The sequence below is a fragment of the Haliotis asinina genome, chromosome 1, assembly GCF_037392515.1.
Source record: "Haliotis asinina isolate JCU_RB_2024 chromosome 1, JCU_Hal_asi_v2, whole genome shotgun sequence".
In the NCBI taxonomy this organism is placed as follows: Eukaryota; Metazoa; Mollusca; class Gastropoda; order Lepetellida; family Haliotidae; genus Haliotis; species Haliotis asinina.
Window position 1 is genome coordinate 105,718,957 of NC_090280.1, and position 26,569 is coordinate 105,745,525.

The following is a 26,569-nucleotide window of genomic DNA, read 5'->3' on the forward strand; positions in this document are numbered from 1 at the left end:
TCGTAGAAAGAAATAGCACATTAAGTAGAGATACAATGCAATCATTTGATAATTCATAGGAAACTGGCAAACTTTCAGCGCAGCGTGACGCCATGACTGACGCAAAATCACGCAGAACGACAACGGTACTTGCCGGCATTTGTGGCTTCTTCCGTCATTTACAATGTAAACGATAAAATCATATAACAATGCACAGATAGTCAGAATAATTCTGATTACTTACATCTCACATTTATGCACAAAAGATCCCTAATCAAGGAAAGAGGCCTGTGTACCCTTGTCAGCGAAGCCGCCATTTTAAAAGAAATCGGTCATCGGTAGTGATGTCACACGTCAACATTGTTGCACATATTAGGCAATTTCTTTGAGGTGAAGGTCGGTTGAACAAGAGTGTACACAATGATCATATCATTCCGATTGCACTTTCAGTATTCCGATGTATATTTTGCGTATCGTTCAGATATTTTTTTCATAAACTGATTTCAGTATCGACATATATCCATGTTCAACACCATATCATATGTGGATATAAGGTATACGTTTTTATTCTTTGAAAGGTTTTGATTGTTTGAATGATACTTACATGGGAAATTGACTCAGTAAGTGTATTAAACCACATTTTAAGCCCTTACACAAGTGTTGGAAGATCACACGTAGTCATTACTGCAACATGTGCTTTAGTTAACTTTGATGCACAAAATTCAGTACGTTGGGATAAATATTGAATTTTCATATGAACAAATTAATAAACAGTGATTTAATTCGACCTTGCAGGTAAAACTGATAATATTAATGAAAATGATGTGTACATTTTATGAAATGTAGAGGCACACATATTTAAAGGAATTGTCTTGTTCATTGTATTGGTTTGTATAGACAAAACAATTATGAATATTGATTGACCAGGTGCGAGTTTGTCAAGAACGTTTTATGATTCATTATCATTGTTTTCGATCATAAAGTCAATTCAAATTCCATTAAAATATACCTGATGGCAGAATATCTAACCCAAACAATATTTATATTTAAAACGAAAATTGTTAAAAATATATAAACCAGGTCATGTCTTAATTTGGAAAAGCCTTACGTCCATATTCTAATACATTTGTACTGAAAAAGCGATATCTTTGTACCTTTCATTGCATACTTATGACGTGACATAATTTCATAATCATAAGAAGAAAAGTCTATTTCCTAAATGAATATTCAATGAATATTCAGGTGTTGTGAAATTTTCATTTACGCTAAATTAATGCTAGACAGGTGCGCGTGTTGCTCACAATAGGATATGTAGTAAAACCATGTAATTGTTGATATATTCAGGACACTTTTTTCGCGGTAAAACCACTCATTTTGTGTTTTGGCTAAAAGTGTTGAATTCTGACACAGAGGCCGAGATCTTTTACACACTGAGTGGAAATTAGGTTAGAGTGGAAATTAGGTTAGATATATACTAATCAGCAACCAGAGTCGTCTTTTTCCGACGTCACAAAATGCACAAAACACGCCGTTACGTCAACTAAAATGTCGCATTATTTTCAATTATTTCATTACATTTGAAAACGTGGCTGTTACTCCGTTAATAATGATGCAAAATTAATCAAAATACATCTACACAAACAAGAGAATATGGGATTCTAAGAACTAAATCATGTATCGGATAGGGACATCCAAATCGCTATTACCTGCTTTTTGATGTAGTACATTGGCATCTTTTCTTACAAATTGTGAAACTACTAAACGGTATCCTCCCACATTGGGGAACTTTGTATTGGAATAGTTTGGTTCAATGTGAACAAAACGTAACGAAAATATACTGTCCATATCCACAGCAAATTCTCTCCATGTGATCTGAGCTACGCTGACCTAATGTAAACCATAGCCCCCTTATATATATATATATATACACACACACACACACACACGTGCATGACCTCTCTGTCTATATATATACGTGCATGACCTCTCTGTCGACATTTGACGCCATAGAAGAAAATCGATTTTTGACATTTATTGCGGGTCATTTTTGATTTTGTGAGTATGACGTTATGCATTAGCACATAAATCCATTTCATATATACTTATGTCGTTCAAACATCAAGCTATATTTTCTTCGCTCACACTTTACGTAAAGATGACAAATTAAAAAAATCGTAGCAGACTGCTTTTATTGGTGCACGATAAAAAAACCCGGAGAAATTTACTGTTTTTCAACACACACAAACGTTTTGGAGAACTTTTAGCAGTGTGTATTTCTCAAATCCCTGAGGTAACCGCAGTTATATTTATACCAACGGATAGGAGATTAAATATTCTACATTTCTGTGCAATTTTACAGCCGTACGCAGATCCAGGACCACGCGAGCGCAAATCTCACACAACGCTCACTTTCCAAACCTTACGAAAATGTGCGCCTGAAATAAAACTCGGCATCCAGGGGGTTAACTGTTTACTCTGCCCATGACCTCACAATGCTTATGACGTCACAATGCAATGACACCATGATACTAGTAGCCAACAGGAATACTGTGACAACATAACAGAATAGACCGATCCAGTCTGTCAGTCAAAGCTGGCGCATGCGACGATTTCGGCCAATCAGCAGACTTATTTCCGGGGTCAAAGGAAGCCTCCGAAGCGAAGTGCTTCGAACTATGCCACTTACACTCGCAATATCTATTGTACATTGCTACGATTTGATCAGTACGTTCAACGATCAGTTAATTGTCGGCACCATCGTTCTCGAAACCTACGTCTGCTCGAAGTTGAGAATTTGCATGAATTTCCATACTTTCGCACGTGTGCAAACCCATTACCAATTAGAGGACAATAACTAGCAGTTTAAGGCATTGCAAGTATTATAAACACGGATGTTTTTTGCAACTACAATACTGTTTTTGCTAAACGGTTTAGTCAATACTGGGCATTGAATTGGTAGACCATCAAGCTGAAACGAGACAGGCGAGAAGGCCGTGACACAATGCAAACAAATCTGACAGCGATCTAATTTTGGTTAGGGACGACCCGAATTGCAAAACACGTTACAATAAAATACTAAGTGATGGATATAGTTGCCTTCGATCTTACATATTCTTAAATTTGTCACAAATTTTATGATGTTGTCAAGTTTCAAAAGCACAATCTGAATGGCTACTGTGCAGTACACTATCTGTTAAGAGGGCAACATATTTGAGGAGTAATATTTTTTCATCAAAGGGACAGTGTAAGCAGATGCCTATCACGCAATATCCAAAATATGAAAAGCATTTCAAATAAGTGTCTATAAAACCATGTCTTAAATATTTTGGAATTTTTATAAACAGATGTGGGTCGAGACGAAAACTATGCGAGAAGAATAGTGACTGGAATATTTGGGGGAATTACGTAAAATTGTATTTCTTAACTAAGAGAATATTATTTGTTTTAAATTTTTGGTACAATATTTTTTTTCATGCAGGGAGGTACATTTTTATTACTTCACTGGAAATGATAGCAAGAGATCTTTTAAGAATTTTGCATCCTTTAATGGAAAGGTAGAAAGGTAAAAAAGTAAATAATGCTATAATCAATTATAAATAATTATACCTAAGTGACATATCAGATTCATGTGGTTTGAAAGCAGAACCAGGCATGCTTAGACAACACTATCGACATGTCATGGCAGGGCAATAACATGGCACTAACTTAGTTTCTTGGCTCCTGCTTTACGATGTTTTTTTTTAAAAAAAGATAATATATTCTCAAGTGAGATTCGTCTGAAAGTGATTACTTGTATCGTAACTCATATAAAAGTTATTTCAACATCCAGAGATTTGAGAAAAAGGCAACAACAAATGCTACGTTTTGGCCACACTCTTGTCTGGCATTATTCAGTCTTGGCACAGAATAACTTACAAGCTCACAGTTGACTATTCATGTAACAGGAATGCATATTGAAACATACATTTAACCCACATTTTATGTAATGTTTCTTAGAAATCGCCAGCTTTTGGCGAGGTTGTCAATGTTTCATGATGAGTCAAAGTATTGGCAATGAGTCAAAGTGTTGTTTATTAAGATGGAAAAATTGTTCAAGGTTTGTTGATACATGGTCATTTGGAAAATTAGCTTCATATTAAATTGCACACTGGTTTGCAGGATGTGAATGCTTTAGGGCATTTTCCTTTTCCTTTGTTAAGACTTTTACCACATTTTGAAACAATTTTAAAATGTTTTTGATGACATTAGTAAATACTCCAGAAAAGGAAATAGATCAGATTTCGTGTTATGTCCTCTACGGATATGTTATCTGATATATTAAAACAAAGATTACTATCATCATTGTTTAAGAAGCAATTGATGTCCAGATATAATTTTATTGACAACAGCTTTGAACTTTTTTGATATTCTTTGCACCTTATGTCCATTAGTAATTATCTTTGAAGAAACCTAGTTAATTGTTTTGGTAACTGTGGATCCTTTTTTCAGAGATTTCCAGAGATTGTTCCATTGAAATGCCAGGTAGATTAATCATTTCGAAAGAAAATACGCTTTCTACATGAAGCCGTTGGCCGAGACGATCATCGGGCATGTAACATTTTCACTCGCTAATTACAGTGAAAAGATACATTAAATAAGATACATTAGATAATATACGCAAGTCTTTCTTCTTTAAATATCATTCATAGACTACGGATGCCACAGTATCACAAGCAGAATTCATCAACATCGTTCCTAATTACTGTACATAAGTTTCACCGGCGGTGACGCCATTGTCAGAGGTTGTCCCCCTAAACGTCAAAAAACGAAGTGGGCGGGGCTTATCGGCCCGGACTGGATCGGTCTATTAGCAGTGACTGGTTCTATGAAGCATGTTCATTAACGTTGTAACCAGTCACTACTAATTCTATTATGTTGTCATAGTATTCCTGTTAGCTACTGGTATCTTCCTGTCGTGAAGACAAACTAACAATTAGGACCATCAGTTAAGACTATAAGCTAGGACCACCAGTTAAGACTATAAGTTAGGACCATCAGCTAAGAGCGTCAGTTAGATACATCAGTTTGGACCGTCAGCTATGACTACCAGTTTGGATCGGTTAGGATGATATGTGAAGGCTTTCGGTTAGGACCATCAGTTAGAAGCATCAGTTAGGACTGTCATCTAGCACTGTCAGGCCTGTCAAAGAAAGGAAAGTTTGAAATATATATTAAATTTCTTTCAGATTGTGACAATGTCACATCTTTTGACAACATTACGACAGGGGCATGCTTCCAATGTAACGCTCAGATCGTGAATGTACTTATACAAGATCTCATGGACCAACTACAAGAACTGAAGAACATGTCGGAGACAGAATGCAAAGGTAGTTATCTTGGAAACTGTTTGTAACAATTTGGAAATAGCCATTTGCTGCTTGACTACTATATAACAGAACATGTACCGATACGTCATCTCATAAAATAATACACAAGGGGTCATCCATAAAGTATCTTAGCTTTTTTTGTCAGTCATTTGGTAGTTTTTTGAAGAGCAAAGTTTGCCATCCCAAAGAGGTCTGTCTTTGATTGAAGAGGATAAATAGTACCCACATATTGCTTGAGTGGACAATGTTCAGTTCGTTCTCCCATGCCAACATTACAACTTGCAACTGGGTTTCGTAATCAACCCGAGTCATGAAATAATCACTGTTTTAAAGTCTGTTTAAGATCGCACTGAAGTAACCGTGACGACAGATGTAATTGTTGTTTTTCAGACTGCTCCTTCGTTGTAGCCGCAGACAACCAGCTGATTGCTCTCAACCGTCTCAACACGAACTTAAGTAGTAAGCCCATGACAACTGCTGGGGGCATCGTTGGTGTCGACGGTAACGTGACCTATTTCACTGTTCCTTCGAGTGGACAGACCAACATAGTTACCCGGACCTGTGATGGGAAAGATGTAGTCATGACTCCCTATCCATCAGGTGATTCAGACCCTATATACTGGACAAAATAGGATGGAGATATTGGTATTTTTGTGATTGATATTACATTGGTGAACAGATGAATAAATGGACCATTATTCATAATTTCAAAATTCACAGATATCTCTAACTAGATTTGTCCAATATATAATATAAGCGTGCGTGCGCGCGTGCGTGTGCGTGCGTGCATATATACATATATATATATATATATACATATATATATATATATATATATATATATATATATATATAAACCCCACTTGCTCTCTGCTCGTTGTCGCTTTGTGGATGTGATTGCAACTGTAACCTAAGACAGCGATTTTTCGTGTTCATAAAACCGACACCTAAGATTGTTTTATGGAAAGGTGCACAGGGACCCAGCAACCGCTGCTGAAAGTCCATGTTCCATGCGTGGGAGTTAGATCGGCACGGCGGTGGCATTTCAGTGTTAGGTCTACTGAGGCAGACACAGGGGCTTGTAATGCTGTAAATAATACGTCCTTGGTCCAACAAGCCTACACTGATATCCATACCCATATAAAGAAGGAAAGGGATGTAACGCGCACAAAGTTGTCGAACACCCCACTCTCGATTATGGCCGAATTCTGGCAATTCTTACTGAAATAAAGTCAGATATATTCCATTTTGAATAAATAATAAAATATATATCAAAATCGGTGCACTTTGTACCGAGTAATTTTGCTTGGAACTCGGGAAAAGACAACCTTTTCATTTGTACACCTGCCTACGAAAATCATCGCCTCTCGGGGAAGAAATACGATGTATTTCCCTTTAAAACACCTGATCGGCGAAAAAACATAGCATTACCGTAATTGCTAGATATTCCGCTTTCGTTCTACAACCTTTTAGATGAAATAGATTATTCCTTTACCTGCAATACACGAATTTATTGTGAAATTAGCGGTATCGAGTGATCGAGTCCATCATGTTTGTCCATCACCATCAATAGGCTCGCACCAATACGATATATCACGCCATGAAATAAAAATAATACTGGTGTTATATTTTTGACCAGTCAGAGAGCAGCTCGTCGATGGTGCAAACCTGATGAATAGAGAGCTAGTTAAGGTGGACTATGTGCTGTAATCAACTGGTTGACGAAGAGCTAGTTAAAATGACCCAAACTATGAAGGATAGTTACAGTTTTGATTGTGCACATTTTGTAATCATTTGGTTAATACTACTTAAAGTGAAGAACGCATGCAATACTTTTCAGTAATAATATTGATATGAATATGCATAAAAATCTGGAAGATGAAAGCTGACATTTCATTATGCAAACTTAACTGTAGAAGATAACAGGATTGTATTTAAAACTTTTTGAAAGTGTTTCCGGTTGTGAGAATGAATATCTGGTTATGGTAGGAGATCGGAATCTTGATCGGTCCTTGATCCTTCCACTAACTTAGAAAATTACAAACATATTAACAATCCCAAGGTAAAAAAAAAATGTTGGACACAACTGCACCCTATGATCTTGTGGACGTTTGGTGTGATTCCAATGATATACTGAAAAAATACATAGTGGAAAAAAACCAAAACATCCACGACAGCTTGCCAGAGTGGACTTTTTATAATCTCACAAGATTTGCTGAACCTTACACTTGATTCCGATATTCTACCAGACTATAAAACAGACCACTCAGCTATTACTTACACTTTTCCAAATACTAACCAAAGGAAGAGGGCAGGGATATTGGAAATTTAATACCTCTTTATTGTTACAACCTGATTATAGTGAAGTTGTTGGATCCATACTAAAGGTGTTAGGAGAGTCCCTAGTAGAAGGTCGCGCCAGGTAGCCTTTGAGCGACCAATGACCGTCCAGCCACACGCTAGACGGTTAAAGAGATTTAACCAATCAGACAACGGCTACTACTTAGGGGTTGGAAGGACTCAAAAAATATTCAGATCACTGACACAGATCTCTCCACAAACAATAATCCGCATATAACACAGTTATTTGACCTGCAGTATATATGCTTTGGGGTTTCTGTTGACATGGTTACTATTTGCTAATATTTCCGCAAGATGACATTCTTGAATACTGCCAAAATATTTTCAGCGACTGTTTACTACCCGTTGTAATGGTTGTAACGTGCGTCGTGTGCATCACCCGGAAGAGAGCGTACGCTAAATAGCATTCGGAATCGTTCGGGTACGAACCTTTTCGAGATAAAAAAGTTCAGAAGGTATGTGTGAATGTCCACTTTCGCGATTTGGTAAGCCTCTGATTGGTCAATCTCAAAGGTTACCTGACGCAACCTCCCATAAGGCTTTGTTAGACTCAGTAGTGGGGTGTAACGAAAAGTACTAACGCTACGTTTACTTAGACTGTACATGAGTGTATTTTCTGTACTTTGTACGGTTATTGATTAAGTGATAGTTATTATCGGGTCACAATGTTTAGAGTTTTGAGTGATATTTATTATTGGTCACATTTCGTATCAAAGTAATTGTATTTTTTGCTGCACGCCTTTACGTAGCGCTTTAGAGTTGCCTCCCTTTGGTGTGTTTTGCTTATTGGCGAACACGAGTCGATCGTGTAGCTTCCATGCTTTGCTGGAATACTCAGTGACTGCGTATGCATAAGACTGGTTGGTGTGTTAATGCACACACGGATTTGCACACAAAGTTATCTGTCATTTATCTACATCTGTCTGCCTCTTCGTCAGCTTTCAACCTACATTCAACACCGCTTGCTGTGTAACATTTAGTATAACTGTTTCACTGAAAACCAAGACTTTGGTGAGTTGATATATTTGAGACCCATTACTTTAGATATGACTCATTTGCATTACTAGAAATCTCTATTGTGAATCTTTGTACCTTGCTCTTTGGCCAATACATATTACTGAATATATTAGATTTTTCACGGCAAATTATTAACCGTAACAAATTTAGGGTCTCGTCCAGGATAGAATTCATTTGACATTTGAAATTTATTGTGAAATTTATTTCAATTGTTTGCACTTTTGCAACAAGTTGACCAGCGAAACCAGCAAACTGGTGTTTGAAGTTGAGAAGTTTGTATTGACCATCAGACAATCAGTCATTTGCGCAAATAAGATTTTTTTTACATATTTCTTCACATATCAAACTTGATGCCATACGTACAATGAGGAAATTTCAGATTTTGAAATTTTTTTTGAATCACTATATTGACGAGGGACCGTTTGAACAAAATGTTTTGGAAATGGATCAAGAGGATTTTTTTTTAGATCAGTTGGAAATGAAAATAATAGAACTGAAAAGAATGGAAATAGAAAAAATGGAAATGAAAAAGTCTGAGATAGAGATGGACAGAGAAATGAAATAAAATTGAGAAAATTGGAAGCAGGCAGAGAAATTCAACTGAAAAAGCTTACCATCTCTTCTCCAGCCCAAGATTCTTCTTCTTTTGACATTGCAAAGCATGCTAGACTGGTTACTCTCTTTAATGAGAAGAAAAGTAGACAAATGTTTTCTACATTTTGAAAAAGTTGCTGAAAAGCGCAAATGGCCTAGGGAGTCATGGACTATGCTATTGCAAACTGGTTTGAAAGGTAAAGCTCAGGATGCTTATTTAGCCTTGTCATTACAGCATAGCTCAGACAGGTGATCTTGTCAAGAGTACACTTTTAAAGGCTTATCAGTTAGTGAGTGAGGCTTATCGTCAGAAGTTTAGAAATGGGACAAAAGGGACAATGAAACTTTTGTAGAATTTGCTAGAGAAAAGGAAACATGGTTTGATAGGTGGTGTGGGTCTAAGGACGTCGCAAATTTTAATGGCTTAAGAAAGTTTTGATGGAAGATTTTAAGCACGGTGTTCATTCTGATCTTACGACTAATATGGATGAACTGAAGGTTGATGACTTACATGAGGCAGCAATGTTGGGAGATGATAATTGTTTGACTCACAAAAGTTCTGTTAGGTCTCCGGGTAATGTAAAGTATTTCCTCGGGTAAGACTTCAGGACATGCAGGTTACAGTGGTCTTAGAACAGGTTCAAAGTCTAGTTTTCAGACTAAGCCTAAGACTACCAGTGGTTCTGATCCTGTGTGTGCATACTGTAACAAGCTAGGCCATTTGATTTCTGCATTTTACAAACTCCAGTTGAAACGTCAGGCTGCAGATTCCGCAAATGCTTAAGCCTTTCTTTCCAGGTGGTTCTGAGGAGAGTTTAATTTGTGAGAGTAAGTCGCCAGATTCTGTAGTTAGGAAGGAGGTTTTGTCATTTGTTTCTGAGAGTTTCTCAGAGTTCTGTGTCGTTTATGGGATATAATTCTAACCCATGGCCCGTTATTATCTTGAGGGATACTGGAGCTCTTCAGTCTCTCATTTTGAATGATATTTTGATGAATCTTAAGTGACCTCAGTGTATATGTGGCAATTCCTTTGTTCCTCTCCATTTTGTGAATTCGCCAAATTGTTTGAGAACAAAATCAGAAAATTCCTTCCACTCCCTTAAGACCTATACCGACTTTTGAGGAACCTTCCCCTAGAGTTGTTATTGATTGTGTAGGTCCACTACGTAAGACTACTTGCAGCAATCTGTCCTACTCACTATCATGCATGCTTCTATCAGTAATCCTGAAACAATTCCACTTCGTAGCATTGTTGTTCCTGTGATTGCCAAAGCTGGATCACGTTTTTCACCTTAATTGGTTTGCCAGATGTTGTTCAGTCTGATTAGAACTCAAATTTTATGTCTAAGGTGTTTCAACGGGCTATGTACCAGTTAGGCATTAAGCAAGTTAAGTCTTGTGCCAATAATCCGAGTAGCAGGGAGCTTTAGAGAGGTTACATCAAACTTTGAAGAATATGGTCAAGACTTATTGTTTTGCGAAAGAGAAAGACTGGGATGAGGGTGTGCATTTGTTGTTGTTTGCTGTCATGGAGTCAGTTCAGGAAAGTTTAGGTTTTTTTTTATGATACGGGACTTGGGTCCAAATGAGGGTTCCGGTGAAATCCCTTGTCTAACTGGCGTGCTGGTCTGCTTAGGATAATTAACTCAGCAAGGAGTCCGAAGTCACATGTAGCTAATCACAATTTCATCTAAAAGAATGGAATAACATAGGTGGCCACTGTTAGTTGGTACAAACCTCTGGGCTGAGGGTTAGATCTGAACTGAGCTGGGAGTCCAAACCATACTGGAGTTCATGATTATTTAAATAAAACTGAAATAATACAAAGATTATGACTGGATGACTGATACAAAAATGGGTGTAACCAACAATAGCCAATGAAATACAGAATAAACAAAATGAGGTGTGTCCTACAACAACTTCAATGAACAGACAGGTGCTTACTTAATCTTGGCATTAATCATGTTGGCACATTTACTGATTGCTTACTATGGGCTGGATCTTAACGACCCTCAATTGGTGCTTGCATAACAAGGTGATGTTTACCTTATCAAAGCAGTTTATTAAACTGTCCAGACATAACCCTTGTCTTACTGAATGGTTTGCCTTGCAATGAAGTTTTGAATGCCACAGGCTAGGATTTATCTAGAACATCTGTGAAATCGTATAGACATAACTTATACCTTCTTCAAAAGTATCTCTGTGAGACGTGTTTTACTACAGGACAGGAGTCTCTAAGCTACTACCGATATATTATTAACAATGAATTTTGGTATGTATTATTATTTTATGATAGTTTAGCCGCTTTGAGCGTGCATTTGGTCACAGTGTGCATGGGCCACTAAAACATTTAAAAGAACAATGACCATCTGAAAATGTCTTACGCAAAATTGATTGTGAATCTAGCCAAGTGTGAATTTGGAAAGGCACAAGTTGATTTTTTTAGGTCATGTTGTAGGGCACGGGCAGGGCAATGACATTACTGAACCCAGTGCCAGTTCGTGGAGTCTATCATGTGTTCTTGTGCCGGAGAAGTGGTTGGTGCTGCTAGGCTGAATATCCTAGCACGAGAGAGTGGACGATTGCATTGATCGCATTGGTCCAGTTAGATATACAAGTAAGCTTATCTTACTGAGGGGCTTTTGGCAGACTTGGCCCTTGTATTTGGTCAGTGTGCGTGGGCCACTAAAACGTTTAAAGGAACAATGGCTTTATAACAATCCTGAGATCCGTCTTTCAAACTATGTGTCTACATTTCAGGACAGACTTTCAAAAGCATGTGAGTTGGCCAGGCACAACTTGACAGTTTCACAAGCAAAATTGAAACAAAACTATGCCAGAAAGAGAGAAGTTTCAGTTTTTCAGTTTCAGTGAGAAAATGTTAGTTTTACTTCCATAGTATGATTACAAGTTAACTCTGTGATGATAACTAAGTAAGCCAGTGAGGTACACAGAGTAGATGTTTGTACAGGAGGCTAGAGTAGTTTGATGAGCTCATCCTAAGCCGCGGGGATGGGGTAGCCTTGATCTCTGTTAATCAGAGTTGTGTTGCCTGCAAAATCTAGCGATGGCTACGAAACGTTTCGTCTCCTCGCATTCCAATGAATACTTTTCGACAAAACGTTCAAATGTAGTCCCTTGTGAATGCTAAGAAGGAGTAAACAATACAATACCTGCGGAAAAAAACCCAACAAGATGGAAGATTGGAATCATTTGTTTCAAACAGGTTGGTTGAAGTGTGGGAGAAAATACCCAAGCTTCAAACAGTTCAGAATTAACACTGAGGTATTTAGTATGATAAATATGTTGTTCACCAGTCCCTCGGGGCCCATGGGTTGATGTACCCTCGAGGTTTGTTTAAGTCACCCTCCTTATAATGTCGGATGTGTTTGTAATATACAATATGATGTATCAGAGAACATGATAAATCAGATGTGATGCAATATACAGCAAGATATGTCAAATGTGGAGATATAGACTAATATATGATACGTTGTTCATGATGTGTACATGTGTCCTTTATGATATATTGGATATAACATTGTGTATAGAATGACACACAAAAAGGGTTAATGCTAGTTAAAGTGAAGAGTGCAGTGCCACACAACCTGCTACTTCACATACGAAGCTGCCTGGTAAGTTGCAGGGCGCTGACAGCTCAGATGTACAAACCTAATATCGGTAACAGTACCAAAGCCAGTAATACTAATAGTGACCTTGCAACATTAGAGAAGCTTATAGGCTCCAGGCTTCAGTAGAGCCATGTAGTGATATCTAGGGTACACACTGGTCTCCACATCACCTCTGACGTAGCTTATACATAGACTCCAGGCTTCAGTAGAGCCATGTAGTGATATCTAGGGTACACTAGGGTCTCCACATCATCTCTGACTTTGGTGTCATGTCCTCTGAGGCAACAGAGGCATGTGCTTGTATACTAAATAGAGAAGGAAGTACCACAAGAAACAACGAATTTACAAGAATAAAATGGAAGTTGCACAAAGCTACCCGTATCAAACTAGGGTATACGAGCTATCCAGGTTTATTCTCTTACGTCACGGCAATCGAGTGAAAACCAAGAATATGCCTCATTTAACAGCAGACCAGAGGGAGTGAGCAATCGGTATGTTATAGACGGAACAGGCACAAGACCATGGGATGCGGCAAATCAACCATCTGGAAACTTGTCACACGTCTACCACAGGCTGTTGATACTGCAGACAGGCCAAAGACCGGTAGACTGGAGGTCGCTACCAAAAAAAGAAGACCAGTATTTACGGCTGTTTCACTTGACAAAACGATATATTATTGTGACGTCATCAAGCGCCAATGGCATTGGACATTCAGTCAGCAGGGTGTGACCAGACGACTCCGTTTTCATGGTCTCTTTGTCGATAGACCTTTCAAGGGCATGACTTTGACGTGCCAACACTCATGTGCCAGATTGAGAAGAACCAAGATTGTGCCACACTGACAGCAGCGAAACTGGTGAAGAGTGAACTGTAGTGACGAAAGCAAGTTCCAGCCCTTCAAGACCTGTCCTCAAATGAGCACCTTTGGGAATAGCTGGGTCGTGGTATTTGGAAACGCCAACATCAGTCATTGACGAGAAACGCTTTGGTAGCTGCCCTGCAAAAGGAATGGCGTCGGATTCCTAATTACCCGTCAGAAAACGTACCGACTTAGTTCCACGCCGGGTTGGGGCCTACATCACTGCAAGGGGTGGCCACACCCGCCACTGAACAATATGTACTACCCAGAAAGTTTTAAAAGCTCCCATTCTCCATTGGTGATCGAATACTGGATAATGCACACAACTGGATAATGCACCCAAATGTCATTCAGGTGATATTAAATCACGAGCTGTGTCTTTTTTCTCTTTGTTATCCATGAAATACTGTCGCTGAATAATTGTTTTTTTACAGTAAAACACCTAACGTTACCATATTTTGCTTAAGTTTTGTTTTGGACCAGAGAAAATATTTGGTGGCGTTTCTTTTGGATGCTAGATTATATCATGTCAGATAGCGATCTAATGTTATGGCTTTAGGTCCTCGACGTCATCAGATGTGTGTATCTATTGATCTATTTGTTTTTAGATCCCGGAGTCCTCAGTTGTATGCAGGCACTGATCTTTGTGTCTTTAGATCACTGAGTCATCACATGTGTACACGCACTGGTCTTTATGTCATTAGATGCTCTGATGAACGTTGTATTTATGTAGCAACACCTCACCTCGCCTCACCTCACCTCGCCTCGCCTCACCTCGCTTCACCTCACCTCGCCTCGCCTCACCTCGCTTCACCTCATCTCACCTCGCCTCACCTCATCTCGCCTCACCTCATCTCACCACGCCTCATCTCACCTCGCCTCACCTCATCTCGCTTCACCTCACCTCACCTCGCTTCACCTCTTCTCACCTCGCCTCACCTCGCCTCGCCTCACCTCGCCTCACCTCACCTCGCCTCACCTTACTCCTGTGAAATAGCTTATAACTTTGGTGGAAATGGTACAGACATTCGTGTGTTTTTAATACTGATATTAATATTTGAAAGTTTGTGTTGATCTGCACCAATGCCGATTTGTCAGTTGTTTAGCTCGAGGTTGTACATATTTGATCAGTTCAAAGCTGAGAAGAAGGGCTGACAAGTCAGAATACCCTTATCGTTACCACCCATGGAAAATCTGACTTCCAGTGGTCTATCTGTACAATGTTCACAGATAATCTTTCCTTCACATGGAACCTGCTGAAGTGGGTAATTAACACTGGTTGTTCTCTTGACGTTCTTCGTGAATTTATAGAACAGATTTGGTTAATTGTTCGCACTATTGCAGTAACAACACATCATGAATGTACAGTAGATTAATTCGTGTTGCTCAACATGTGGTGGCATTAAATGAGCAGTAGCATAACACATATTTCCTTACGCTTGCTTCTAGACTTGCGCCCAACGGGTATCACGTATGGTGGTGGTCCGTTTATAATAACGGCTGAAACCTCGGGTGCAGGAGAGGCTGGAACGTACCTCGTGGACGGGAACAACTTCACACTGTTAGCGTTGTCGGTGGTTCGCCAGCCAAGTTATACCCGAAACACCTTTTACCCCTCATCTGATGCAGGTGCAAGGTATTTATATCCTCACATGTTTCTTTGTTTAAAACTACTGTTTCCTTCCATGTAAACCCGTCAATTAGGCCACTTCAATTCCGGTAGCGATAACGTCTAACGAAAAGTGGACCACTCCTCAACTGTATTTATAAACATCTCTCAGTATATAAACTAGTGATACTCCACATCCAGTACAACATGCATCAATGTAGCCACTCTATATACCCTGCCTCCTGTACAACCTATTTCTATGCAGCCATTATATATGCCCCACTTCTTGTATAGGCTGTTATATTGCTTTGAATGCAGCGACTGTATATACCCGAACCGTTGGAAAACCTTTTTCAGTTCAGTCACTATACATACACCACGTCATGCGCAGTCTGTATCCGTGCAGCCACTATATACGCGACGTCTTGTACAACGGATTTCAATGCAGCCACTATATATACTCCACCTCCTATACAACCTGTATTAACGCAGCCACTATATATACTCCACCTCCTATACAACCTGTATTAACACTGCCACTATACATAATCCAACTCCTGTAAAACCTGTATTAACGCAGCCACTATATATATATTCCACATCCTGTACAACCTGTATTAACGCAGCCACTATACATAATCCAACTCCTGTACAACCTGTATTAACGCAGCCGCTACATATATTCCACATCCTGTACAACCTGTATTAACGCTGCCACTACACATAATCCAACTCCTGTACAACCTGTATTAACGCAGCCACTATATATATTCCACATCCTGTACAACCTGTATTAACGCTGCCACTATACACAATCCAACTCCTGTACAACCTGTATTAACGCAGCCGCTACATATATTCCACATCCTGTACAACCTATATTAACGCAGCCACTATACATATTCCACCTCCTATACAACCTGTATTAACGCAGCCGCTATATATACTCCACCTCCTATACAACCTGTATTAACGCAGCCACTATATATACCCGATCTACTGTACAACCTGTATTAACGCAGCCACTATACCTACCCGATCTACTGTACAACCTGTACTATCGCAGCCACTATATATACTTCAACTCCTATACAACCTGTATAAACGCAGCCACTATATATACTTCAACTTCTATACAACCTGTATTAACGCAGCCACTATATATACCCGATCTACTGTACAACCTGTATAAACGCAGCCACTATATATACCCCATCTACTGTACAACCTGTACTATCGCAGCCACTATATATACCCGATCTACTGTACAACTTGTATTAACGCAGCCATTATACCTACCCGATCTACTGTACAACCTGTACTATCGCAGCCACTATATATACTCCACCTCCTATACAACCTGTATAAACGCAGCCACTATATATACTCCAACTCCTATACAACCTGTATTAACGCTGCCACTATATATACCCGATCTACTGTACAACCTGTATAAACGCAGCCACTATATATACCCAATCTCTTATACAACCTGTATTAACGCAGCCACTATATATACCCGATCTCCTATACAACCTGTATTAACGCAGCCACTATATATACTCCACCTCCTATACAACCTGTATTAACGCAGCCACTATATATACCCGATCTCTTATACAACCCGTATTAACGCTGCCACTATACATATTCCACCTCCTATACAACCCGTATTAACGCAGCCACTATATATACTCCACCTCCTATACAACCTGTATTAACGCAGCCACTATACATATTCCACCTCCTATACAACCTGTATTAACGCAGTCGCTATATATACTCCACCTCCTATACAACCTGTATTAACGCAGCCACTATACATATTCCACCTCCTATACAACCTGTATTAACGCAGCCACTATATATACTCCACCTCCTATACAACCCGTATTAACGCTGCCACTATACATATTCCACCTCCTATACAACCTGTATTAACGCAGCCACTATACATATTCCACCTCCTATACAACCTGTATTAACGCAGCCACTATATATACTCCACCTCCTATACAACCCGTATTAACGCTGCCACTATACATATTCCACCTCCTATACAACCTGTATTAACGCAGCCACTATACATATTCCACCTCCTATACAACCTGTATTAACGCAGCCACTATATATACTCCACCTCCTATACAACCCGTATTAACGCTGCCACTATACATATTCCACCTCCTATACAACCTGTATTAACGCAGCCACTATACATATTCCACCTCCTATACAACCTGTATTAACGCAGCCACTATATATACTCCACCTCCTATACAACCTGTATTAACGCAGCCACTATATATACCCGATCTCCAATACAACCTGTATTAACGCAGCCACTATACATACTCCAACTCCTATACAACCTGTATTAACGCAGCCACTATATATACTCCACCTCCTATACAACCTGTATTAACGCAGCCACTATATATACTCCACCTCCTATACAACCTGTATTAACGCAGCCACTATATATACCCGATCTCTTATACAACTCGTATTAACGCTGCCACTATACATATTCCAACTCCTATACAACCTGTATTAACGCTGCCACTATACATACTCCAACTCCTATACAACCTGTATTAACGCAGCCACTATATATACTCCACCTCCTATACAACCTGTATTAACGCAGCCACTATATATACTCCACCTCCTATACAACCTGTATTAACGCAGCCACTATATATACCCGATCTCTTATACAACTCGTATTAACGCTGCCACTATACATATTCCAACTCCTATACAACCTGTATTAACGCTGCCACTATACATACTCCAACTCCTATACAACCTGTATTAACGCAGCCACTATATATACTCCACCTCCTATACAACCTGTATTAACGCAGCCACTATATATACTCCACCTCCTATACAACCTGTATTAACGCAGCCACTATATATACCCGATCTCTTATACAACTCGTATTAACGCTGCCACTATACATATTCCAACTCCTATACAACCCGTATTAACGCTGCCACTATACATACTCCAACTCCTATACAACCTGTATTAACGCAGCCACTATATATACTCCACCTCCTATACAACCTGTATTAACGCAGCCACTATATATACTCCACCTCCTATACAACCTGTATTAACGCAGCCACTATATATACCCGATCTCTTATACAACTCGTATTAACGCTGCCACTATACATATTCCAACTCCTATACAACCTGTATTAACGCAGGCACTATGCATACTCCACCTCCTGTGTAATTTTTGCCGAAGCAGCCACTATATATACCCAATCTCCTGAACAACCTTTGTCAGTGCAGCAAGTATACCTCCTGTACAAGCTTTTCAATGTCATAATATATGACCCATCTCCTGTAGAACCTGTTGAATGCAGTCACTATATACCCCTACCAACTGTAGAACCTGTTTTAATGGACTACTATACATAGCCCACCTCCCGCACAACCTGTTCAAAGCAGCCACTACATACACCCAACCGCCTGTACAACCTGTTTCAGTGCAGTCACTAAATATACCCCACCCCCTGTACAACCTGTTTCAGTGCAGTCACTAAATATACCCCACCTCCTGTACGACCTGTTTCAGTGCAGTCACTAAATATACCCCACCTCCTGTACAACCTGTTTCAGTGCAGTCACTAAATATACCCCACCTCCTGTACAACCTGTTTCAGTGCAGTCACTAAATACACCCCACCTCCTGTACAACCTGTTTCAGTGCAGTCACTAAATATACCCCGCTTCCCGTACGACCTGTTTCAGTGCAATCACTAAATATTCCCCACCCTCTGTACAACCTGTTTCAGTGCAGTCACTAAATATACCCCACCTCCTGTACAACCTGTTTCAGTGCAGTCACTAAATATACCCCACCTCCTGTACAACCTGTTTCAGTGCAGTCACTAAATATACCCCGCTTCCTGTACAACCTGTTTCAGTGCAGTCACTAAATATACCCCACCTCCTGTACAACCTGTTTCAGTGCAGTCACTAAATATACCCCGCTTCCTGTACAACCTGTTTCAGTGCAGTCACTAAAGATACCCCACCTCCTGTACAACCTGTTTCAGTGCAGTCACTAAATATACCCCACCTCCTGTACAACCTGTTTCAGTGCAGTCACTAAATATACCCCGCTTCCCGTACAACCTGTTTCAGTGCAATCACTAAATATTCCCCACCCTCTGTACAACCTGTTTCAGTGCAGTCACTAAATATACCCCACCTCCTGTACAACCTGTTTCAGTGCAGTCACTAAATATACCCCACCTCCTGTACAACCTGTTTCAGTGCAGTCACTAAATATACCCCGCTTCCTGTACAACCTGTTTCAGTGCAGTCACTAAATATACCCCACCTCCTGTACAACCTGTTTCAGTGAGTTCGCTAAGTATGCCCCACCACCTGTACGACATGTTTCAGTGCAGTCACTAAATATACCCCACCTCCTGTACAACCTGTTTCAGTGCAGTCACTAAATATACCCCAGTTCCTGTACGACCTGTTTCAGTGCAGTCAGTAAAATTACCCACCCCCTGTACAACCTGTTTCAGTGCAGTCACTAAATATACCCCACCTCCTGTACAACCTGTTTCAGTGAGTTCGCTAAGTATGCCCCACCACCTGTACGACCTGTTTCAGTGCAGTCACTAAATATACCCCACCCCCTGTACAACCTGTTTCAGTGCAGTCACTAAATATACCCCACCTCCTGTACAACCTGTTTCAGTGCAGTCACTAAATATACCCCACCTCCTGTGCCTGTTTCAGTGCAGTCACTAAATATACCCCACCTCCTGTGCCTGTTTCAGTGCAGTCACTAAATATACCCCACCTCCTGTACAACCTGTTTCAGTGCAGTCACTAAATATACCCCGCTTCCTGTACAACCTGTTTCAGTGCAGTCACTAAATATACCCCACCTCCTGTACAACCTGTTTCAGTGCAGTCACTAAATATACCCCGCTTCCTGTACAACCTGTTTCAGTGCAGTCACTAAATATACCCCACCTCCTGTGCAACCTGTTTCAGTGCAGTCACTAAATATACCCCACCTCCTGTACAACCTGTTTCAGTGCAGTCACTAAATATACCCCGCTTCCCGTACGACCTGTTTCAGTGCAATCACTAAATATTCCCCACCCTCTGTACAACCTGTTTCAGTGCAGTCACTAAATATACCCCACCTCCTGTACAACCTGTTTCAGTGCAGTCACTAAATATACCCCACCTCCTGTACAACCTGTTTCAGTGCAGTCACTAAATATACCCCGCTTCCTGTACAACCTGTTTCAGTGCAGTCACTAAATATACCCCACCTCCTGTACAACCTGTTTCAGTGAGTTCGCTAAGTATGCCCCACCACCTGTACGACCTGTTTCAGTGCAGTCACTAAATATACCCCACCTCCTGTACAACCTGTTTCAGTGCAGTCACTAAATATACCCCAGTTCCTGTACGACCTGTTTCAGTGCAGTCAGTAAAATTACCCACCCCCTGTACAACCTGTTTCAGTGGAGTCACTAAATATACCCCACCTCCTGTACAACCTGTTTCAGTGAGTTCGCTAAGTATGCCCCACCACCTGTACGACCTGTTTCAGTGCAGTCACTAAATATACCCCACCCCCTGTACAACCTGTTTCAGTGCAGTCACTAAATATACCCCACCTCCTGTACAACCTGTTTCAGTGCAGTCACTAAATATACCCCACCTCCTGTGCCTGTTTCAGTGCAGTCACTAAATATACCCCACCTCCTGTGCCTGTTTCAGTGCAGTCACTAAATATACCCCACCTCCTGTACAACCTGTTTCAGTGCAGTCACTAAATATACCCCGCTTCCTGTACAACCTGTTTCAGTGCAGTCACTAAATATACCCCACCTCCTGTACAACCTGTTTCAGTGCAGTCACTAAATATACCCCGCTTCCTGTACAACCTGTTTCAGTGCAGTCACTAAACATACCCCACCTCCTGTACAACCTGTTTCAGTGCAGTCACTAAATATACCCCACCTCCTGTACAACCTGTTTCAGTGCAGTCACTAAATATACCCCGCTTCCCGTACGACCTGTTTCAGTGCAATCACTAAATATTCCCCACCCTCTGTACAACCTGTTTCAGTGCAGTCACTAAATATACCCCACCTCCTGTACAACCTGTTTCAGTGCAGTCACTAAATATACCCCACCTCCTGTACAACCTGTTTCAGTGCAGTCACTAAATATACCCCGCTTCCTGTACAACCTGTTTCAGTGCAGTCACTAAATATACCCCACCTCCTGTACAACCTGTTTCAGTGAGTTCGCTAAGTATGCCCCACCACCTGTACGACCTGTTTCAGTGCAGTCACTAAATATACCCCACCTCCTGTACAACCTGTTTCAGTGCAGTCACTAAATATACCCCAGTTCCTGTACGACCTGTTTCAGTGCAGTCAGTAAAATTACCCCACCCCCTGTACAACCTGTTTCAGTGCAGTCACTAAATATACCCCACCTCCTGTACAACCTGTTTCAGTGAGTTCGCTAAGTATGCCCCACCACCTGTACGACCTGTTTCAGTGCAGTCACTAAATATACCCCACCCCCTGTACAACCTGTTTCAGTGCAGTCACTAAATATACCCCACCTCCTGTACAACCTGTTTCAGTGCAGTCACTAAATATACCCCACCTCCTGTGCCTGTTTCAGTGCAGTCACTAAATATACCCCACCTCCTGTGCCTGTTTCAGTGCAGTCACTAAATATACCCCACCTCCTGTACAACCTGTTTCAGTGCAGTCACTAAATATATCCCGCTTCCTGTACGATCTGTTTCAGTGCAGTCACTAAAAATGCCCCACCACCTGTACGACCTGTTGCAGTGCTGTCACTAAATATACCCCACCTCCTGTACAGCCTGTTTCAGTGCAGTCACTAAATATACCCCACCTCCTGCACAGCCTGTTTCAGTGCAGTCACTAAATATACCCCACCTCCTGTACAACCTGTTTCAGTGCAGTCACTAAATATACCCCAGTTCCTGTACAACCTGTTTCAGTGCAGTCACTAAATATACCCCACCTCCTGTACAACCTGTTTCAGTGCAGTCACTAAATATACCCCGCTTCCCGTACGACCTGTTTCAGTGCAATCACTAAATATTCCCCACCCTCTGTACAACCTGTTTCAGTGCAGTCACTAAATATACCCCGCTTCCTGTACGACCTGTTTCAGTGCAATCACTAAATATTCCCCACCACCTGTACGACCTGTTTCAGTGCAGTTACTAAATATACCCCACCTCCTGTACAACCTGTTTCAGTGCAGTCACTAAATATACCCCACCTCCTGTACAACCTGTTTCAGTTCAGTCACTAAAGATACCCCGCTTCCTGTACAACCTGTTTCAGTGCAGTCACTAAAATTACCCCACCTCCTGTACAACCTGTTTCGGTGAGTTCGCTATGAATGCCCCACCACCTGTACGACCTGTTTCAGTGGAGTCACTAAATATACCCCACCTCCTGTACAACCTGTTTCAGTGCAGTCACTAAATATACCCCGCTTCCCGTACGACCTGTTTCAGTGCAATCACTAAATATTCCCCACCCTCTGTACAACCTGTTTCAGTGCAGTCACTAAATATACCCCACCTCCTGTACAACCTGTTTCAGTGCAGTCACTAAATATACCCCACCTCCTGTACAACCTGTTTCAGTGCAGTCACTAAATATACCCCGCTTCCTGTACAACCTGTTTCAGTGCAGTCACTAAATATACCCCACCTCCTGTACAACCTGTTTCAGTGAGTTCGCTAAGTATGCCCCACCACCTGTACGACCTGTTTCAGTGCAGTCACTAAATATACCCCACCTCCTGTACAACCTGTTTCAGTGCAGTCACTAAATATACCCCAGTTCCTGTACGACCTGTTTCAGTGCAGTCACTAAATATACCCCGCTTCCCGTACGACCTGTTTCAGTGCAATCACTAAATATTCCCCACCCTCTGTACAACCTGTTTCAGTGCAGTCACTAAATATACCCCACCTCCTGTACAACCTGTTTCAGTGCAGTCACTAAATATACCCCACCTCCTGTACAACCTGTTTCAGTGCAGTCACTAAATATACCCCGCTTCCTGTACAACCTGTTTCAGTGCAGTCACTAAATATACCCCACCTCCTGTACAACCTGTTTCAGTGAGTTCGCTAAGTATGCCCCACCACCTGTACGACCTGTTTCAGTGCAGTCACTAAATATACCCCACCTCCTGTACAACCTGTTTCAGTGCAGTCACTAAATATACCCCAGTTCCTGTACGACCTGTTTCAGTGCAGTCAGTAAAATTACCCCACCCCCTGTACAACCTGTTTCAGTGCAGTCACTAAATATACCCCACCTCCTGTACAACCTGTTTCAGTGAGTTCGCTAAGTATGCCCCACCACCTGTACGACCTGTTTCAGTGCAGTCACTAAATATACCCCACCCCCTGTACAGCCTGTTTCAGTGCAGTCACTAAATATACCCCACCTCCTGTACAACCTGTTTCAGTGCAGTCACTAAATATACCCCACCTCCTGTGCCTGTTTCAGTGCAGTCACTAAATATACCCCACCTCCTGTGCCTGTTTCAGTGCAGTCACTAAATATACCCCACCTCCTGTACAACCTGTTTCAGTGCAGTCACTAAATATACCCCAGTTCCTGTACGACCTGTTTCAGTGCAGTCAGTAAAATTACCCACCCCCTGTACAACCTGTTTCAGTGGAGTCACTAAATATACCCCACCTCCTGTACAACCTGTTTCAGTGCAGTCACTAAATATACCCCACCTCCTGTACAACCTGTTTCAGTGCAGTCACTAAATATACCCCGCTTCCTGTACAACCTGTTTCAGTGCAGTCACTAAATATACCCCACCTCCTGTACAACCTGTTTCAGTGCAGTCACTAAATATACCCCACCTCCTGTGCCTGTTTCAGTGCAGTCACTAAATATACCCCACCTCCTGTGCCTGTTTCAGTGCAGTCACTAAATATACCCCACCTCCTGTACAACCTGTTTCAGTGCAGTCACTAAATATACCCCGCTTCCTGTACAACCTGTTTCAGTGCAGTCACTAAATATACCCCACCTCCTGTACAACCTGTTTCAGTGCAGTCACTAAATATACCCCGCTTCCTGTACAACCTGTTTCAGTGCAGTCACTAAACATACCCCACCTCCTGTACAACCTGTTTCAGTGCAGTCACTAAATATACCCCACCTCCTGTACAACCTGTTTCAGTGCAGTCACTAAATATACCCCACCTCCTGTACAACCTGTTTCAGTGAGTTCGCTAAGTATGCCCCACCACCTGTACGACCTGTTTCAGTGCAGTCACTAAATATACCCCACCCCCTGTACAGCCTGTTTCAGTGCAGTCACTAAATATACCCCACCTCCTGTACAACCTGTTTCAGTGCAGTCACTAAATATACCCCACCTCCTGTGCCTGTTTCAGTGCAGTCACTAAATATACCCCACCTCCTGTGCCTGTTTCAGTGCAGTCACTAAATATACCCCACCTCCTGTACAACCTGTTTCAGTGCAGTCACTAAATATACCCCAGTTCCTGTACGACCTGTTTCAGTGCAGTCAGTAAAATTACCCACCCCCTGTACAACCTGTTTCAGTGGAGTCACTAAATATACCCCACCTCCTGTACAACCTGTTTCAGTGCAGTCACTAAATATACCCCACCTCCTGTACAACCTGTTTCAGTGCAGTCACTAAATATACCCCGCTTCCTGTACAACCTGTTTCAGTGCAGTCACTAAATATACCCCACCTCCTGTACAACCTGTTTCAGTGCAGTCACTAAATATACCCCACCTCCTGTGCCTGTTTCAGTGCAGTCACTAAATATACCCCACCTCCTGTGCCTGTTTCAGTGCAGTCACTAAATATACCCCACCTCCTGTACAACCTGTTTCAGTGCAGTCACTAAATATACCCCGCTTCCTGTACAACCTGTTTCAGTGCAGTCACTAAATATACCCCACCTCCTGTACAACCTGTTTCAGTGCAGTCACTAAATATACCCCGCTTCCTGTACAACCTGTTTCAGTGCAGTCACTAAACATACCCCACCTCCTGTACAACCTGTTTCAGTGCAGTCACTAAATATACCCCACCTCCTGTACAACCTGTTTCAGTGCAGTCACTAAATATACCCCGCTTCCCGTACGACCTGTTTCAGTGCAATCACTAAATATTCCCCACCCTCTGTACAACCTGTTTCAGTGCAGTCACTAAATACACCCCACCTCCTGTACAACCTGTTTCAGTGCAGTCACTAAATATACCCCACCTCCTGTACAACCTGTTTCAGTGCAGTCACTAAATATACCCCGCTTCCTGTACAACCTGTTTCAGTGCAGTCACTAAATATACCCCACCTCCTGTACAACCTGTTTCAGTGAGTTCGCTAAGTATGCCCCACCACCTGTACGACCTGTTTCAGTGCAGTCACTAAATATACCCCACCTCCTGTACAACCTGTTTCAGTGCAGTCACTAAATATACCCCAGTTCCTGTACGACCTGTTTCAGTGCAGTCAGTAAAATTACCCCACCCCCTGTACAACCTGTTTCAGTGCAGTCACTAAATATACCCCACCTCCTGTACAACCTGTTTCAGTGAGTTCGCTAAGTATGCCCCACCACCTGTACGACCTGTTTCAGTGCAGTCACTAAATATACCCCACCCCCTGTACAACCTGTTTCAGTGCAGTCACTAAATATACCCCACCTCCTGTACAACCTGTTTCAGTGCAGTCACTAAATATACCCCACCTCCTGTGCCTGTTTCAGTGCAGTCACTAAATATACCCCACCTCCTGTGCCTGTTTCAGTGCAGTCACTAAATATACCCCACCTCCTGTACAACCTGTTTCAGTGCAGTCACTAAATATATCCCGCTTCCTGTACGATCTGTTTCAGTGCAGTCACTAAAAATGCCCCACCACCTGTACGACCTGTTGCAGTGCTGTCACTAAATATACCCCACCTCCTGTACAGCCTGTTTCAGTGCAGTCACTAAATATACCCCACCTCCTGCACAGCCTGTTTCAGTGCAGTCACTAAATATACCCCACCTCCTGTACAACCTGTT

At 41.3% G+C, this 26,569-nt stretch overlaps 1 protein-coding gene across 1 annotated transcript in view; it reads left to right on the top strand.

The window, feature by feature from the left end:
* LOC137257894 (uncharacterized) overlaps positions 1-26,569 on the top strand; it is a 79,918-nt gene that overhangs the window by 15,922 nt on the left and 37,427 nt on the right. Inside the window, exons 3-5 of the mRNA XM_067795396.1 lie at positions 5,205-5,345; positions 5,736-5,945; positions 15,258-15,444. Of these exons, the coding sequence (XP_067651497.1) occupies positions 5,205-5,345; positions 5,736-5,945; positions 15,258-15,444 (538 nt within the window). The remainder of the gene's footprint in view (positions 1-5,204; positions 5,346-5,735; positions 5,946-15,257; positions 15,445-26,569) is intronic.